The sequence below is a fragment of the Raphanus sativus genome, chromosome 3, assembly GCF_000801105.2.
Source record: "Raphanus sativus cultivar WK10039 chromosome 3, ASM80110v3, whole genome shotgun sequence".
NCBI lineage: Eukaryota > Viridiplantae > Streptophyta > Magnoliopsida > Brassicales > Brassicaceae > Raphanus > Raphanus sativus.
This window is the reverse complement of record NC_079513.1, coordinates 17,350,153-17,369,047: the sequence shown is the minus strand read 5'-3', so window position 1 is coordinate 17,369,047 and position 18,895 is coordinate 17,350,153. Positions and strand designations below refer to the sequence as shown.

General features: G+C 36.7%; 1 protein-coding gene and 1 long non-coding RNA gene across 2 annotated transcripts; both read right to left on the bottom strand.

Annotated features, from left to right (window-relative positions):
* Positions 1-1,844: 1,844 nt before the first annotated feature.
* LOC130509106 (uncharacterized) lies at positions 1,845-4,540 on the bottom strand. The gene is made up of 2 exons (XR_008943259.1): positions 3,372-4,540; positions 1,845-3,320 (listed from the first exon to the last, which is right to left on the bottom strand). It is a non-coding gene; the product is annotated as an uncharacterized LOC130509106 (long non-coding RNA).
* A 7,026-nt stretch (positions 4,541-11,566) lies between these two features.
* LOC108845356 (uncharacterized) lies at positions 11,567-12,697 on the bottom strand. Its single transcript, XM_018618577.1, has one exon. It carries the CDS (start codon positions 12,695-12,697, stop codon positions 11,567-11,569), a length of 1,131 nt encoding a protein of 376 aa, XP_018474079.1.
* Between the last annotated feature and the right edge of the window lie 6,198 nt (positions 12,698-18,895).

Below are 18,895 nucleotides of genomic sequence, written 5' to 3'. Positions count from 1 at the left end.
TGTCCCACCCTAAATTATTTTTCTCCCATGATGATTAGTACTAAACTCTCTAATTAAATTTAACTTTATTACCATAACCTATTTATGTGCCCTGTACCAAAAACAATCTTCCGTCCGCCCCTGATTACGCTGAGCTGTACTAACCCTAAATCATTTGAAGATTCATGGAGCAAATAATTAGAACGATCCTACTATACTATTGTGTAATGCTTCATACTCTAACCCCAGTTTAATTGATAGTCACGATTTTCTTAATATATAGCCAAAAAGTTGTTTTGATTTTGACTTTAATTAGACGAGTCAGTTTAACCTAATTGACACTTTAAGTCTTTGTCTGATGTGAGTTGTAAAATAGATAAATAAAGTAAATGAACTTTTAATGACCACTTAAAAACAATAATTGCAATCTCTGTTTACTATTTATTTCCTAATGCAAATTAGATGTTACTATCTAAGAAAAAATACATTTAATTAGTCTAATAGATTTGAGCAACCAACATATATAAGCTAAGTATAGTCTCCCACGACAGTTGTAGTAGCCAAGAATGGTTCATCAAATTGTAAAATTGAGTTTGATCTGAAAATTAAAAAAAATATTGAGTTTGAACTTTACTTTTGATTTATAACTTAAGGTTCAAAAACACTAACTTTTATCAAAATGAAGAAAGACATATCACTAAACTAAAATATTCATTGAGTATCTCGTTTTGAGTGAATCTAATTATTCCTATTAAATTAGGTTTGGATTAAAATTCTTGATTCAGTGAAAACCTTTGAGGCACCACTAGTAATATATGTTTAATATAAAGTGCGATTTCTAAGAAGTATAATTAAACAAGACTTAATTTCTCAGCTCATTACGATTAATTTAAGTTCTGATTACACAATGCAGCCAACCAAATGTATACAATACATACAAACTTACCAAAATGTTGTAGTCTAGTGATATTATTTTTTATTCTTGATTTGAATCACTTTTGGTACATAATATTATTTTTTAAAAGTAATATCTAAAACCTGATTTTCAGTTTCAAAATCTAAAACTTGAAATTTCCATTATTATAAAAATACAAGTTTACAACCTTAAAACCTCATTTTCATATAAAAGAGATTAAAACAAATATTTATTTACTACTCCGACTCTATACGTGTTTGTTCTCACGTGCCAAACGCACGCAAATCTTCTTCTTTTAGAATGTGATTGGATACAACTAGAATAAAATAGAATAAATAAAATTTGGAAATAGGTGAAAAATAAAAGTGGTGAAAACAGGAAAAACGAGTGAAAACACTATTATTCCAAATAATACAGAGTAAAATTAAATGTGAGTTTCCCAATTTCTAAATAGTAAATGGAGTAAAAATAACAACATTAGATTCCATCTGATCGGTGATACTTTTAGTGGTAACCGGAGTAAATAAACAAAGTCGAGTAAAAGGTTACTACAAAATTGCAATACAATCACACTCTTAATGAAAGAAAGATTAAATTGGAAGCTGTAGAGTTGACGCTTGTGCAGTATTGATTTGGAGCCCATACGTGTTGGCTATTTCTCCTCCTTAATATTTCTAATAACTTTTAAATATTTTTTTCTAATTTTTAATATTTAAAGCGAAGAAGATTCGTCCTCTAAAATGGGCTCTACATCCCAATCAAAAAACTGGACCGTGTAATTCCACAAATAGCAGGGTCCCGCGTGTCCATTAAGTCAAGAAAGCAGCCAATCATACTCTTGTTACAATATTCCACGTCTCTCTCTCTCTCTCTCTCGTTCTACACCTTTTTTTACTCAATATATCGCATTACCCAATCCAATTCTTCGTTGTAATTTCACCCCAATAAATAGTTAAATACAAACTTCTTCTAAAATTCAGAAAAACCTATTCTTAAACCTACTAATTTAACCTTATGAGACAAGAATAAGAATAAAATTCTTAACAAATACTTTCCACTTTTTGGAACATTTTTTGAATAAATGCATACCCACCGTGTTAAATGCTCTGCTCCTAAACCTAAACAACAGAATAGCTCCGTACTGGAAAGCAGGGATCAAGACAAATATTACCTTGAAACCCGAAAATGGTATTGAACTGTTAACAGCGAAGACTCAGTCAGTTCTAAAGTTACTTCAACACTATTAGTCTCCACAAAGTGTGCCTTTAGCTTGTGGACTAATATGACCTCGCCTAAGGCACATAGCCATGAGCCAAACAAGACTTTCCGGAATAAAAGTTGGGCCTTGACATCGGCCAAAGAAACTAGGACTCCAAATTGTAGTTTGAAAAAGTGTGGAGGTAGAAATATAAGATCAACCTCATGCTCAATCCAGCACCGGTAAGCACTTCTCCACCACGTAAAATCCGGCAGGGACCTTTTCTTCGGAGGGTAAGTCCGTTGTCAGTGCCGTGCTTCGATCTCGAAATTGAAGACCGATCCTCTTTTCAGCGCCAGTCTAATACCTCCTCCTACAGACACACCGCCGCTAAGGACATGTAGATCCTAGGTGAAGGAGCTGTCATGTCTAGTCACGCGCCGTCGTCAAGAAGCTTTAGTTGGGGATCTCAAAAGGGGAAAATTGGATCTGGCAAAGATGAACCCTAAACGTCGACTCTCGCCTCCACCAAGCCGCCTTTGGTCTCACCATCCCTCTATAAAAAGCCCTAATCCGACTCCATCCATCGTGATCGAGTTTCAGAAATGACCAGAACATCACAGAACAACAAGTATATTAACCAAGGAAAGACAGGGAGGACGAGAGCAGATAAAAACGAGGAAGGAAGGAAAGGTTACGTTTCTGATGCCGTCTGCACGCCGCCGGAACAAGGGATAAAATAAGTTGCTTTTTTAGGTTCTATTCTTATCTATTTAATTTATTCATTTTTTATTTACCAGTTACATCCTAAAACTATGGCACCCATGTTTTACTAGCAATGGCAACAAAGGAATTGATCTGGCTTTCTCATTTTTTACATGATCTTTGTGTATTATTTAGTTCTCATGCTACTGTGATAATATGGCTGCTCTCCATATTGTGAATAGTCACATATTTTACTAGATGAATTAATTTGATTAACACAAAGTTAGAGATGATTGAATCAGGGTTTTTTACAACTATACGACTATACGTTCGGACACATCATCAAATTGCGAATGAATTACCTAAAAGGCTAAAACACTCCATGCAACGCTTTTTCAAAATATACTATGCAAGATGGATATTCACAATTTTTTCCGTCAAATTGGTTTATATTAGGATAACAAAGTGGAATACAAAGTTTAATACATGAACTGAAGCAAAAGAAATATCCTTAGCAAGTACCTTGGATCCTATGGTCTTTTAAAAAAAAAAAAATATATCCTTAGCAACTACATCCCATAAGAAGGGAATCTAAATCCCATAAAAAGGAAAACTAAAGCCCATCCATAGGGCACATAAGCAACCGAACCAAGTTGAAATTCAAAACTTAAATCTCCGAGTAACTGAAAGTTCAAGAGAGGAAGAAGAAGATAGTAACCAAGAAGTTTAGAACCACCGGAAGATTACAAGGAGACAACCAGACAAAACGCGAATAGGCCTCCATGAGGACAGACCACCACCACCTGAAATGCTTGACAACCAAACCAAACGACAGAAACAGGTCCACCCGCCATATACACAGCAGAACGAGGAACAACGCCTTAATACAGACCTTGTCACCAGAGAGAAATCAAAAGCAAACCAAGGATCCTCGGGACGCTTCTTCGTTGCAGGAAAAAACCCAAAGTAATATATAACTCCACGCCAAACCAGAACCATTTAGAAAAAGCCACAAACATGAAAGCACCAACTGAAGAACCAACACTGGAGACAGGAAACCAAACTCGGGATATAGGCACCTAAAAGTGCACATAGAAACACCCAATCGACACAACGACTCACCGAAAACTAAACTCCTTGCAGAAACGATGAGCAGCAAAAGAGCTAGAGTTGAAAACAATCGAAAGATGACGTTAGCGAAAGCACCTGCACTGCTCCCAGTAGCTACACCACACCATCAACAGGTCTTCGACCTGACATCTGACGCCAGACTCAGTACTGAACCCAACTCTCTGAACCAAAACTTCACCTGAAACAAGCAATTGAGCTGGAACTACACTCCAGATGCAGAACACAGTCAAGAAAAGACACAAAGAGGAACCACGAAACTCAGAACGATTAGGCACTAGCTACAACCACAGAAGTCTTTTCTACAACTGCTCACCTAATCGACATATACTAAAGGGATACAAGCACTGATTCAACCCCAGATGACTCCTCCAAGACCGTACAACCTTACCAACGCAAAATCTAAATCTCGAAAGAAGCTAAGAAACGCCAAAAATACAAGAACCCATATAAACCATAAATTAAACTATAGAGGAGGAGGAAATCCTCCCTCATATAGCGGCGGTGAGAATTATGACCCACCACGGAAAGAGATCGGCGGCTAAAGAATTCTTTTCTTTTCCTTTTTTATTACCTGTGCGGCGGCAGAGAGAATTTTCAGTTGTGATTTCTTACAAAAGTTATGGATAATCACAATTTATTCAGATCTTTATTTGAGAAAGAATATAAAATGTACATATTGTTTACTTGACCATATCATTGGATCCAATTTGGTAAAATCAGAATGGTCAAGTCTTTTTAGCTAATCATATACAATATAACCTCTATAAATTAATAATCTATGAATTAATATCTCTATAAATTAATATAATTTCATAGTCTCAAATTGATTTTTTGGTTCAATTAATCTCTCGATAAATTAATAATCTCTATAAATTAATAAAATATTATAGGTTTGGTGTAGTCTCAACTTTATTAATTTATAGAGGTTTCACTTGTATATAATTTTTATTTGTATAATTCGATGCGGAGATTATTAAAAAGGAATTTCATAAACTTTGTTCTCTCTATAAACTATTCATAAACATCATTACTTCACATCCTTCTACAGACTTCATAAGTTTCTGTTGGTTTATTTTGTCTTATTAGACTTTTTAAAGTTGATGTACTGGTTTGTTTTTTTTGTCAACAATGTACTGGTTTGTTTAAATGTCCTTTATTGATGATCATTTTATTTTTAAAAATATTTCTTTTAACGTAAAGATGAAAACATATTTACTTATAGGCGAAACCGATAAAACATAGTACAATTTCAAAATTTCATAAAATAATCAATTCATTAGTTGCAATTATTTATATTAAGAAAATTATTATTTTTACATTAAATATATCACTAAATCTATAAATCAAATGTTATTCAAGCAATTAAAAATAAAATATAAAATAATATCGATTTATAATTTTTTGATAAATTAAAAATTTACCTAAAAATGTAAAACATTTTAGATATTCGAACATCAGCAATTTTTTAAACATCTTATAGTTTTGAGTAGGATTGAGAAGAATCTGATATTCGGATTTATGGAAATTTTCATGATCCGTTTTTTTGTTCGAATAATTAACCGATTCGATTTGATTTGTCGGCATCCAGATATTCGATGTTTAGGATATCTGAATTTTTTTAATGTTTTTGATTGAATATCCGATTTGATCTGCAAAATAAATAAATAATAGAAAAAATCTAAAAATAATATAGAGTAATAATATTTTATTACAAAAATAAAAGTGTATTTACTTTTTAAATTTTTAATAACTAATAAAATAAATTTAGTAAATAAAAATACTGTAAATTATATAAAATATAATATTTGTATAATTTATATTTATATTATAAAATATAATATTTGTATAATTTATATTTATAATTCTTTAAATATATGTATATATGAATATAATGGATTTGATATACATTCTTAAAAGAGTTAGTATTTATGATTTATTTCCTTTCTTAAGGATATTATCATAATTAGTATTTGATTTACTCTGGAGAGTTATAAATATTTGAAATTTTTTTGTTTGAATTGAAACAGATAACAAGTGAAATAAAACTTTACAGATATTTTGTTGAACCCTATTTTGCAGGAAGGGGGTAGTAAACATTGGTCGGGCGATCCGGTTTGGTCGTTTAGAGCATCTCCAACCCAAGACTTTATTTGAAGGGGAGCAAAACTTCAAAATGAAAATTTGAGGGTTGATTATTCCAACCATGAAAATTCAAAAAATCTTTAAAAGTTTATTTATTTAGACTGTAGTCCTTGACATTAATAAAAATTACTAATAATGATAAAACTTCACAAATACATATAAAACATATTTTTAATATATTATAAAACACATAATATTACAATTTTATATAATAAAAATAATATAAATTACATATATAATAAAAAACACACATACCGATAGCCAATAAATTCTGATATTTGGTACCACTTGTAAGATATGTATATTTAAATGTTTATATAATTTTTTTAGTTTATGTTAATTTTTAATATATTTTATTTTGCGTGATCTTTACTTAATATATATTTCTATTTGTGTGAATTTTGTTTTAATAATATAATATTTTTTTTATTTTTATTTTATTTTGGTGTGTTTAAGTTATTGTAAATAAATTTAATAGATATATTTGTGAAAAACATAATTGTAAGGACTAAAAGAAAAATAAATAGTAGTTTCGAGGTTTTGAATAATAAAACTTCAAATTTGAAATGTCACTATTCAAAACTTCGAAATTTGAGGATTTGAAGTTGGGTTGAAATGATAAATACTTCTGAGGATTTGAGGTTGGGTTGGAGATGTTATTAATGTCTGCGTCTTTCTCCGACTTTTGTCTTTGTCGGTTTGGTTTATATGGAGACGTGTCAGTTCTTAGTACCACTCGACGCTGTCCCGCATTTTCTAAACCAATGGTCCAGTTGCACCTGGACCCATACAGTTAAATGACGTATCTACCCTCCTACATAAGCCGTTGATTGATTTAGATCGAAAGGCGGAGATTCTTCCCGACACGCGCGAGTGGAGTACTATTTATGCAATTGCGTGGTAGGAGAGGGAACTGGCGCATGACGTAAGGCCTACGCAGTTTCAAAGACGACAGAAAACATAAGAGTGAATACTGTGACATCACAGGACTAAAAACTCAATATGTTGGCTTTTGTACACTCTCTTCGACCGCGCGTGTATATTACGACGATAAGTTATATAAAGACTAAAAGACTTTTCACGGAAGTGTCTACCACCGTGATACGTAACGTGTGTATACCATAAACATGCAAAACTAGAACAGCCATATCCCGACCAAAGAGCCGGTGGACTATTAAAACATTTCAGGAACAATCCAAATTTAGGTTCATAATGAGAGTATGACACGTCACGGTCGCATGAACCATGATGAGCATGAGATAATGTTGTGAAAACATCATAGAGATGGAGGGGCTATGAGCAAGGCTGTACGGGCAAGTGGCAACCTCTCTAAATATATTACATTTAGCATTTGAAGATTAAATACACCGGTCGTAGGTCTATCCGCGAACCATATACTATATATAATATATTCATTCTCTTATTCCAGTTTAAGATAGTTTTGGTGAAAAAGAAAAAAAAAATAGTTGTGGTGACCAAATCGGAATAGATCAATCAATAAAACAAATATTCATACGAAAAGATAGATCGATTCTAGCTAAAAAAATCTGTAGTTCTCTTCAATTCTTGCATTTCTTCTAACTCTTTGGAGGAGCTTCCTTGTCTTTATGAATACTCTACAAAGGATATCATACATTTAAAAAATATTTGTTTTATTGATTGATCTATTCTGGTCTAGTTATCTCTGGTTTAGTTACCAAAACTATCTCAAACTTGAATATTAAACATATGGTTTCTACTACATTAATAATTTTAATATTTATACATTAATACTTGTTATTATAATAAGTATAAACCCAACAACAGTGGTTGAATAGTTAGCTTGTAAAATCTTCCCATTTGTTATTGCTAGAGTTTCAACATAAGATCGTAACTAATGGTAAAAGATTAATTGCAGAAAATACCTATATCAATCTTGTTCGATTAATTGCAAAAACCCTACAAGAGTGGTTGGATTCTAAATGTGCATGCTTACAAAACACAAAAGAGTTGCGATTCTCTGTGATAATTAGAACATCAAAAGATTAATACCATATATATATATCAATCTGTGAACTCTTTTAGCAACAAAAAAAAGAACTTATATATTGTCACAAAGTGCCAAAAGAAATGAAGAATAAGTCATTATTTCGGCGTCTGTATATGGCAATGAAACTTTGTTAAAAGAAAAATAGATATGATCACATTATGTATAATGTGCGGTCAAAGGGTAGGCAAAGCCTGACTTTTGATTATTGGCTTCTATTCAAACGCAATCCAATCCCTTTTACGATTCCTAGCCGCATCGATCGGGTAGTGTAAAATATCCAAAGAAAGAAGTTGAAATAAAAACGCTCTCTCCTCTCTCTGGTTTTTCCGGCAAGAATAGTGTCTCCGGCCGACGGGTAGGTTTTTATAGCCACCGTCGGTCCGGCTTCAGGTGTTTTTTTTTTTCTTTTTCTTTGTGATGGATCATCGTTTCTTTTTTGGTTCCGGATCATCTGATCGGAACTCCGACTCTGGGATGGGGAGACTATCAAAGCTCCGCCGTCGCCAGCTATGGTCTCTGGGGGTGGAGGCTTCCTATGCTCTGCGCCGCCGGCTTCGCCTACCGCTCTACTGTCTTTATCCTTTTACAATCGAAAGTGGGAGGTTTTGTGGATCTCCGTTTGATGTAGCGATTGAAACCCTAGGTTGATGGAGGGTTTCCGATGGAGGATGGTCTGATTTGTGTAAAGACTCTTCTCGCTGTGTTGTGGCTTAGAGCGTCGGATGAGATCTCGTTTGTAGATGATGCTCTCCGAGGCTTGAGACATAAGTGATGAAGGTGTAAGTCTTGACGATGGTGTGTTCAATCCTGTTCCCGGCAGGTTTTCCGGTGGGTTCTTGATGTGCCCTGAATCAGCAGCAGAAACAAATCAAGAAAATTTGGCTTTTGGGCTTAAGTTTTAAACGAGATGGGCTTCACGATTTATGAAACTATGTTTATGGACATGTTTCAGCCCAAAGAAAGAAAGGCCCAACAAGAAAATACAAGTCATGGTCGAATAATATATCAATCTGACGGCAATGCAGAGACGGTCGACCATGCGGAAGCACGAGACCAGACGAAGAGTGCGACGACTACAATTCTTCAATTTGGGTCAAGTCAAGACATTTATGATTTTTGGTCAATTCAAAGTCTTTGGTCAAGTCTTCCTTGTTTTTTACAAATTGCTAATTTCTATGTTTGACTAGTATTTTGTAATCAGATCTTTTGTATTTTTTGCCTATTATATAAAGGCCATTTGATCAATGAAATAAAATAAGTTTTGAGTGTTTATTTTTGGAACCTTGAGAGGGTATCTCACTTTTCTTGTTCTTGGTGTGGTTAGCTCCAAGTAACACTCTCTTTCTCGTTGGACCGGTGCGTCATATCCGACAACAGATCGAGTTTGCTTCCTTGTCGGACCTGTGAGTCATATCAGGCGACAATCAAGCACCTCTGGTAGTATCATCGGGCCTTCCGCAACCCTTTGTGTCACCGTTCATCCCATCAGTTCTCTTCGGAGTTCACCTCTGGTAGTATCATTGGGCCTTCCGCAACCCTTTGTGTCACCGTTCATCCCATCAGTTCTCCCTTTTGGCGAGTTCATATCCCTAAGTCCGTTTGAGTGATCCTGTCCCGACCCTCTGGACGTATCAAGTGGTATCAGAGCCACTCAACCGGTACTATCTGTTCATTTTTCTCATCTTTCCATCTTCTTCATCCATCTTCTACCTTTCATCTTCTTTTCTAAAAAAAAAAAAAAAAAAAAAGAGTTCTACGAAAAGCCAAGAGATCATTATATCTGAAGCTAAAGAAAGACAGATTTGAGGGCAAATCTTTTTAAAGAAGAAGGGAATGATGTGCCCTGAATCAGCAGCAGAAACAAATCAAGAAAATTTGGCTTTTGGGCTTAAGTTTTAAACGAGATGGGCTTGACGATTTATGAAACTATGTTTATGGACATGTTTCAGCCCAAAGAAAGAAAGGCCCAACAAGAAAATACAAGTCATGGTCGAATAATATATCAATCTGACGGCAATGCAGAGACGGTCGACCATGCGGAAGCACGAGACCAGACGAAGAGTGCGACGACTACAATTCTTCAATTTGGGTCAAGTCAAGACATTTATGATTTTTGGTCAATTCAAAGTCTTTGGTCAAGTCTTCCTTGTTTTTTACAAATTGCTAATTTCTATGTTTGACTAGTATTTTGTAATCAGATCTTTTGTATTCTTTGCCTATTATATAAAGGTCATTTGATCAATGAAATAAAATAAGTTTTGAGTGTTTATTTTTGAAACCTTGAGAGGGTATCTCACTTTTCTTGTTCTTGGTGTGGTTAGCTCCAAGTAACACTCTCTTTCTCGTTGGACCGGTGCGTCATATCCGGCAACAGATCGAGTTTGCTTCCTTGTCGGACCTGTGAGTCATATCAGGCGACAATCAAGCACCTCTGGTAGTATCATCGGGCCTTCCGCAACTCTTTGTGTCACCGTTCATCCCATCAGTTCTCTTCGGAGTTCACCTCTGGTAGTATCATTGGGCCTTCCGCAACCCTTTGTGTCATCATTCATCCCATCAGTTCTCTCTTTTGGCGAGTTCATATCCCTAAGTCCGTTTGAGTGATCCTGTCCCGACCCTGGACGTATCAGTTCTGTTTCGATTTGGTGAAGACGTAATCGGTGAAAACGGTGGAGAGCCTCGGCGTAAGCTCTGGCGGTGGAGGCATGGAGGAATGTGTTAATGTAGTGAGAGCAGAGAAATAAAGTGCAGAAAGTAAAAGACACGAGTTTTTCTTTTCGAATTCACTAGAACAAGAAAGTCTTACACCAATCTTTTCTATTACAAGAATCCTTTAGGATTAGCCTCAATCCTAAGCTAAAACTCACCTTAGAGTCTAGACTTCTATTTATCAGGATCCTCCAAACCCCGAGCTAAACTCCCCCTGAGTTCAGACTTCAATCTTCCACTTCTCGGAAGTACTTCACCAACTACGTCAACACCTAATGCAGAGCAGTGACACACAAGGCTTGATCACACAAGCAACACCAAAACGATCTCTCAACTTTTCTTCTTTTTAGCAGAGACACCTTTCTCCATGGAGGCACGTCCTCCTTATGTAGATAACCAGAACTTGTTCCACAAGTTCTTTCAAAAACAACTTAAGCAACTTTCTTTTTTCTCTTTAGGAAATAACTCTCTTGCATTTTCTTCTCCAAGTAATATCATTTACCTTTAATGTAAACTTTCTGATAAATATATTACTTCTTCTCCAAGCTTAACAAGCCAACCGACATCACAAAACACGAACTCCAACTTAGCCTATCTTCATGAAACACACATGTACTACCTCCTATAGTACTTCACGAACTAACCCAGCATATACATCTTCAATCTCCCCCTTTTTGATTATGCATGTGAACTCATTACCTCAAGACAGACAACCACGTCTTCAATCTCCCCCTATGAGTCACATCATGGTCAAAAACTAATATGAAGATCTATAGCCTCCAAAGTAAGGAGGAAATCCCATTCCACCATCTCTATACTGATCATATCTCCTAAACCGCATATTCCTGAGCCCAAATCCTCCATGATTAGCTCCTAGAACTGGCTTGAAACACTCACGTTGAATATGCCCTTGAACTCCACAAGAATAACATATAGGACCATGACTCCTCATACCATAAGCACCATAAGCTTGCACCATCTGATTCTTCTCCCTCAATAACTTGAAACACCTTGGCCTAATGTGCCCAATAACACCACAGTGATGACAAACAGGCCGCCACTTTCGTTGAGATGTACTCTTCAATCCAGAAACTCTCTCTGGAGCAGTCGCCGTAGCAGTTGTCGTAACTGTACGCGTAACAGTCGCGTTTTTCACATCAGTTGCAGTCTTTACTGCAGTCTTTTCATTTGATGCCTTCTCTGCAGACACCTTAACCTCTGGCTCTGTAGCAGACGTAACTAAGACTTCAGCTTTTCCTGCTGATATAAAAACACCTTCAGCTGTAGAATATTCTCCTTGATATCCAAGACCACATCGATCACTCTTTCCAATACTGAGCAGATGATCTAACTGCTTCGTCCCACCATTCAGCATCTTCAAACCCTTTTGAGTCTCCGCAAGTTGAGCACCAGCCTGTCGTGCTTCTTCTTCTTTCTCTGAGGCATACTTAAGTGCTTCAGCAACTTCAGCTTCTAGCTTAGCTTTTTCCTTAGCAAACTGTGAATTAGCATCAACCTGCTTGAGCCAATTCTCATACAGCTTCTCATATTTCCCAGCAAGATCAAACTCTCCATCATCATCATCACTTACAGCATCATCATCACCTCCACATGAAGACCCTGACGCAGACGCTGACGCAGATCCCGTCGCAGATTTTGTCTTAGAACCAGGAACAAAAGTTGTGAACGCCACAATATTCTTTAGCTCCTTACCATCATCAAAATCACTCTTGGTGACTATCTTCTTCTTCCGCTTCTGCAGATTTGTACATTCAGCTTGTACATGCCCAAAACCTTTGCATTCAAGACACTGTAGAACCTTTGGGGAATCACCAAATCTTCTTCTTGTTCCTTTCTCCTTCATGCAATCATCAACCATGAACTCCATAGAAGATCCATTCCTAGAGAAACGCTTCTTGAAAGGCAACTTACTTTCTCCATCGATCTTCAAGATCTACTTGAAACTATGTCCTTCTTCCTGAACCAGTTTCTCTTCTCATTCTCCCAGATCACACCAGTAACTTAGGTGACCCGCTCTGATACCACTTGTTAATGTAGTGAGAGCAGAGAAATAAAGTGCAGAAAGTAAAAGACACGAGTTTTTCTTTTCGAATTCACTAGAACAAGAAAGTCTTACACCAATCTTTTATATTACAAGAATCCTTTAGGATTAGCCTCAATCCTAAGCTAAAACTCACCTTAGAGTCTAGACTTCTATTTATCAGGATCCTCCAAACCCTGAGCTAAACTCCCCCTGAGTTCAGACTTCAATCTTCCACTTCTCGGAAGTACTTCACCAACTACGTCAACACCTAACGCAGAGCAGTGACACACAAGGCTTGATCACACAAGCAACACCAAAACGATCTCTCAACTTTTCTTCTTTTTAGCAAAGACACATTTCTCCATGGAGGCACGTCCTCCTTATGTAGATAACCAAAACTTGTTCCACAAGTTCTTTCAAAAACAACTTAAGCATCTTTCCTTTTTCTCTTTAGGAAATAACTCTCTTGCATTTTCTTCTCCAAGTAATATCATTTACCTTTAATGTAAACTTTCTGATAAATATATTACTTCTTCTCCAAGCTTAACAAGCCAACCGACATCACAAAACACAAACTCCAACTTAGCCCACATGACACACACATGTACTACCTCCTGTAATACTTCACGAACTAACCCAGCATATACATCTTCAGAATGGTTATGCGTTCGACGCGTGTCCTTCCAGTTTCTCCTTAGAGCTCGTGGTGTTTACGTGGCCCTATGTGATGTTTTTTATGGGCCTTTAGTATGAGTTTAGTGTGTGTTGGTATGTTGTCTTGTGATAGTTTAGACCTATTTTAGGCTTTGTACTTTTATCTTTGTTCAATAATAATCCTATCAGACGGCAAAAAAAAAAGTGTAAAATATCTAAAGAAAAGAACTTGCACTAGGTTACTCATTATTGAAAGTGACTGTGAATAATGATTCTTTGTAACAGTGTTAGGAGAAAAAAACAAAATTGGGTGCTCGGATATATATATATATATATATCTATCTGACCATATTGTGTAAAATCCGTTAATGAAAAAAAAGAATACCAATGCTATACAAAAATGATTTTTTGTTTGCGATTACAAAAGTTTTTTTTCTCTTAAAGTTTGCATATATATTGTAAGATCTGAATGATTATAAACTTATGTATAATGCGAATTAAGTGGTCCGTCCTCTGAAAAATGGAAGTAATGTTTAACTCTTGAAAAATTAGGGAAAAGGGTTGTATATAGCGTATCACTTTATCATGCATTCAAGTCTTTAGCAAGAACGCTTCTGGACTCAGACTCATGACCACAAAAAGTTTCTTTGGAAAACTGAGGTCTACCATAAGCAGCATATATACTTCAACCAAAACATTAAGAAAAAACTTTGAATCTTCTTATATATTGTATCAAGGATCACTTAGAAATAATACTTAAATTCATAAAGATATGAAACACGTAAATGAACTTTTGCATATCATTAGAAGGATAGCACTCAACAAATAATATCTAATGAGCATAAGACAAGTTATCTGATATTTATATAAAAAACACATAAAACACATTTCGTAAAATACATAATGTATAGTCTTGCTGTATTATATATATATATATATATTATATAATTTGGACAGTTTATAATGGGACTATATATTAAAGCATATTACTTTTTTTAACGCTAGTCTCATCAAATTATTGATTACATCATGATATAATTTTTATTATATTACATATAATAATCAACTATATGCAGCATAGACAAACATTATAAATAACTTCAAGAACAATGATTCCAGATATAGCTCTATTAATAACATCTAGATCGCCAAACAATTCTACATTTACGATATCTTCAATATAATGGACAGCTCTTTGCAGCAACAACTAATGATTTTGGCTACAACTTTTTGGAACTTTCAAAAAAAATTGTCATCTTATAATTTATAAAAAAAATTGCGATTTTTGTAGGAATCGTACCCCATATTTGGGGTTTAAAGTTTTAAAACTTTGACCACTAAAGCACGTTATTTCCACTAAAACATATAACTTAATGCGGTGTAGAAATAGAAAATGCCAAGGTTCACAACTTGTATCTCCTACAAAATAAATATTTGTTAAGAAAATATATACATGAACCAACTTTTCTAAATAACTTAAATGTGATTGTGGGTGCAATATTATTATTCTCCTTAGACTTTGGATCGGCTCTACTACATTTTCAAATAAAACAAAATAAGTACGATAAAAAAGGTATCCATTTAGGCAAAGACGTCCCTGATATGTTGAAGGTCTTAAACAATTTATTAAGGATTTAAAAAAAAAACTCTTTACAAATTTGGAAACTTTTTTCTATATAAATTTTTCTTTAAAAAATGGGCACCCTAAACCAATATTCCACTTCGTTATCCTCAGGACCACCCATGCATTTAGGAAGTTAAGGGTTCAATCCCATGAGCAACTGTTGTATTTAGAAAGTGAAACTCAAGAAGAAAGATGAGCTGAATAGTTTTCTTATTGATACTCGAATGAATACATGAGTTTAAATAGAAAGCAAAGCAACAACTTGACGAGAAAAGCTCAACCACTAACAACTACTATCCTATGAAATAGGATGACTTATTCAGCAAGAAAATGAAACAAACTTGTTCCTAAAAACTCGGACAACTCCATACGACCAAGTTCATTCTTCAATCCCTCCCTTAAACTGCAAACACTCTGTTTCAGTTTACTCTTCCTTCGAACCAACACCCATCAACCTTCTAAGCTTCTCAAACGCTTCAAGCTTCAACGGCTTTGTCATGATATCCGCTATTTGATCTTGTGTAGAACAATACTCCATACTTATTACTTCATCACTGACCAGCTCACGCAAGAAGTGATACCTTACACTTATGTGTTTGCTCCTACCATGTAGAACTGGGTTCTTCGAAAGCTTGATAGCAGAACTGTTGTCGCAGAACATAGTTATGCCTTTCTCTTGATCTAACCCAATGTCACTCAGAACATTCTTCAACCAAACAGCTTGACAAGCTCCATAAGCTGCTGACACATACTCTGCTTCGGTAGTGGAGAGTGTGACAATCGGCTGCTTCTTTGATGCCCATGAGACCGCTCCTCCACTCCACATGAAGGCGTAACCAGAAGTGCTCTTCCTATCTTCCTCATCACCAGCATAATCACTGTCTACGAAACCAACCAAACTCGACTCTCCACCTTTCTTGTATTGAATGCCATACTCTTTTGTTCCTTGCACATACCTCAAGATCCTTTTTGCAGCCGCGAGATGTTGTTCCGTTGGATTCTCCATGTATCTACTCACTAGATTAACCGAGTAGATCAAGTCTGGTCTTGTTGCAGTTAGATACCTGAGACTTCCAACTAGTTGCTTGAATGACGTAGAATCAACACTCAAACCACCTCCTTCTTTAGTCATTTTGTTTCCAGGCACCATTGGATTTCTTACAGCATTGCACTCCTCCATTCCAAACTTCTTTAACATATCTTCTGCATATTTCTTCTGACTTATGAAGATACCACCCTCATCTTGAATCACCTCCACGCCTAAGAAATATTTCATCTTTCCAAGATCTGTCATGGAAAACTCTTCTTCCATGGACGCCTTAAACTTTCTCAGAAGCTCATCAGAATTGCTTGTATAAATCAAATCATCAACGTAAAGACTAATGATAAGAATACCTTCCTTCTCTGTCTTCACGAACAGTGTGTGCTCACAGTAGCATTTGCTGAAACCTTCCTTGTTAAAGTACCCTTCAATCCTACTGTACCAAGCTCTTGGAGCTTGTCTCAGCCCATACAATGCCTTGTTTAACTTGTAGACCTTCCCTTCTTCTTCACTGTTCTCAAAGCCCTTAGGTTGTTCAACATAGACATCCTCACAGAGCTCACCATGAAGGAATGCACTCTTCACATCAAGTTGAAGAACAACCCACCCTTGTTGAGCCGCCAAACCGAGAATCAACCTTATAGTATCCCATCTCGCAACTGGAGCAAAGACTTCATGAAAGTCTACTCCATGAGTCTGGTGAAAACCCTTTGCAACAAGCCTAGCCTTGAACTTGTCGATGTCCCCCTTCTCGTTGAATTTGGTCTTAAAGACCCACTTAACTCCAATCACCTTAGCTCCATCAGGTAAGTCTACGAGCTCCCAAGTGTTGTTGTCGTTGATAGAATTGATCTCAGCCTCCATTGCTAGCCTCCAGTTCTCATGTCTTACTGCTTCCTCAAACGTCTCTGGATCTCCTTCTCCAACGAACAGAACCATGAACTCGTCTTCATCCTCTTCAATGATCATACTCAACCCTTCACATACATAGTCTTTCATCCAAGTAGGCCTTTGTATGTTTCTTCCAACTCTGTTGGTTCCCGATCCTTCACCCACACTCGTCTGAACCTCTCGAGTTGAATCATGATCAGTTCCTGCAACCTCTTGTTCACCACGAATCTCTGCCTCTCCATCACCATTCGCATGAGTTTCTTGTGGCACTTCTCCGTCTGCAGCCTGCGTTCTCTCCTCCACATCAGTAGTATCCTCCAAGAATTTATTCTCTTCAGTCTCTTCATCCCAGTTCCACGGCTTCTCTTCATCAAACCTCACATCCTTACTGATTATGATCTTCTTGTTATCTGGATCATAGAGACGATACGCCTTTGACTCCTTACTGACACCAAACATCACACACTTAGTACTCTTCTCTTCTAGTTTGGTTCTCTTCTCGTATGAAACCAGAGCATAGGCTATGCAACCAAACACTCGAAGGTGTTCTACAGAGGGCTTGTGCTTGCTCCACTTCTCTGACGGAGTGACTTCTCCCAATATCACCGTTGGACTTCGGTTTAAGATATGAACCGCGTACTGCGTTGCCTCAGTCCACAATCTTAGTGGCACCTTCATTCCAAACAGCATGCATCTTACCATATTCATGATGCTTCTGTTCTTTCTCTCTGCAATTCCATTTTGCTGAGGTGTGTAAGCTGCAGTAAGCTGTCTTTTGATGCCACTCTCAACGCAGAAGGCTTGGAAGGCTTTGGAGTTGTACTCCCCACCTCGGTCAGTTCTCAGACACACCAACATCTCCCCTGTTTCTCTTTCTGCCGCCACCTTGAACTCCTTGAACACTCTCAATGCCTCTGACTTTTCTGCAAGAAAGTATGTCCAACACTTTCTACTAAAGTCATCAATGAAGTTTATGATATACCTCTTCCCACTTTCTGAGATTGGTGAGATTGGACCACAAATGTCACTATGCACCAGCTCCAAGTTCTTTTTCGTTCTCCATTCACTGTGTTTTGGTATGTTTGCTCGGTTCTGCTTCCCCTTCATGCACACCTCACAGACAGCTCCAGTGTTGTTGATTGCAGGTAAGCCAGCAACCATTTCTTTCTCCGCAAGAGTAGCCAGACTGGTGAAACTGAGATGACCAAACCGCTTGTGCCAAGTCTCCTCCGGTGCTTCTTCTATACTGCGAACTTGATTGGCCTCCAAGCTCTCCTTAGGCTCCTTCACCGTGGCTAAGATAACAAACATACGATTTGCAGACATCCTAGAGTGCATGATTGTTCGTTTTTGGAGCTTATGCCAAACTTTACACTCGTTGTTATCAATAACAATCCTTAAGCCCTTCTGTTGTAACTGACCCACGCTTAGAAGATTGTTCCTCAATCCTGGCACGAAGTAGACTGAGGAGATTACTTGCACAATACCATCAATCTCCAGTCTCAGATCTCCTCTGCCTTCTACTTGCATTCTCCTGTCATCACCAAGCTTCACTTGCTGTCTGAAGCTTTCATCAAGTCTGACGAACCACCCTTTATTCCCACACATATGATTTGAGCAGCCTGAATCCAGATACCAAACAAGCTCTACTTCCTTATCTACTTCAGCCATGAGTAGCACATCCTCCTCCAACTCAGCATAGTTGGCAGTTTTCTCCCACATGGGACACTCGTTCTTAAAGTGCCCAAACTTGTGACATTTGTAGCACTCCACATTGCTTTTGTCAAAGCTAGGACTGCCTCCTCTGCCACCTCTTCCTCCTCTGTAACTT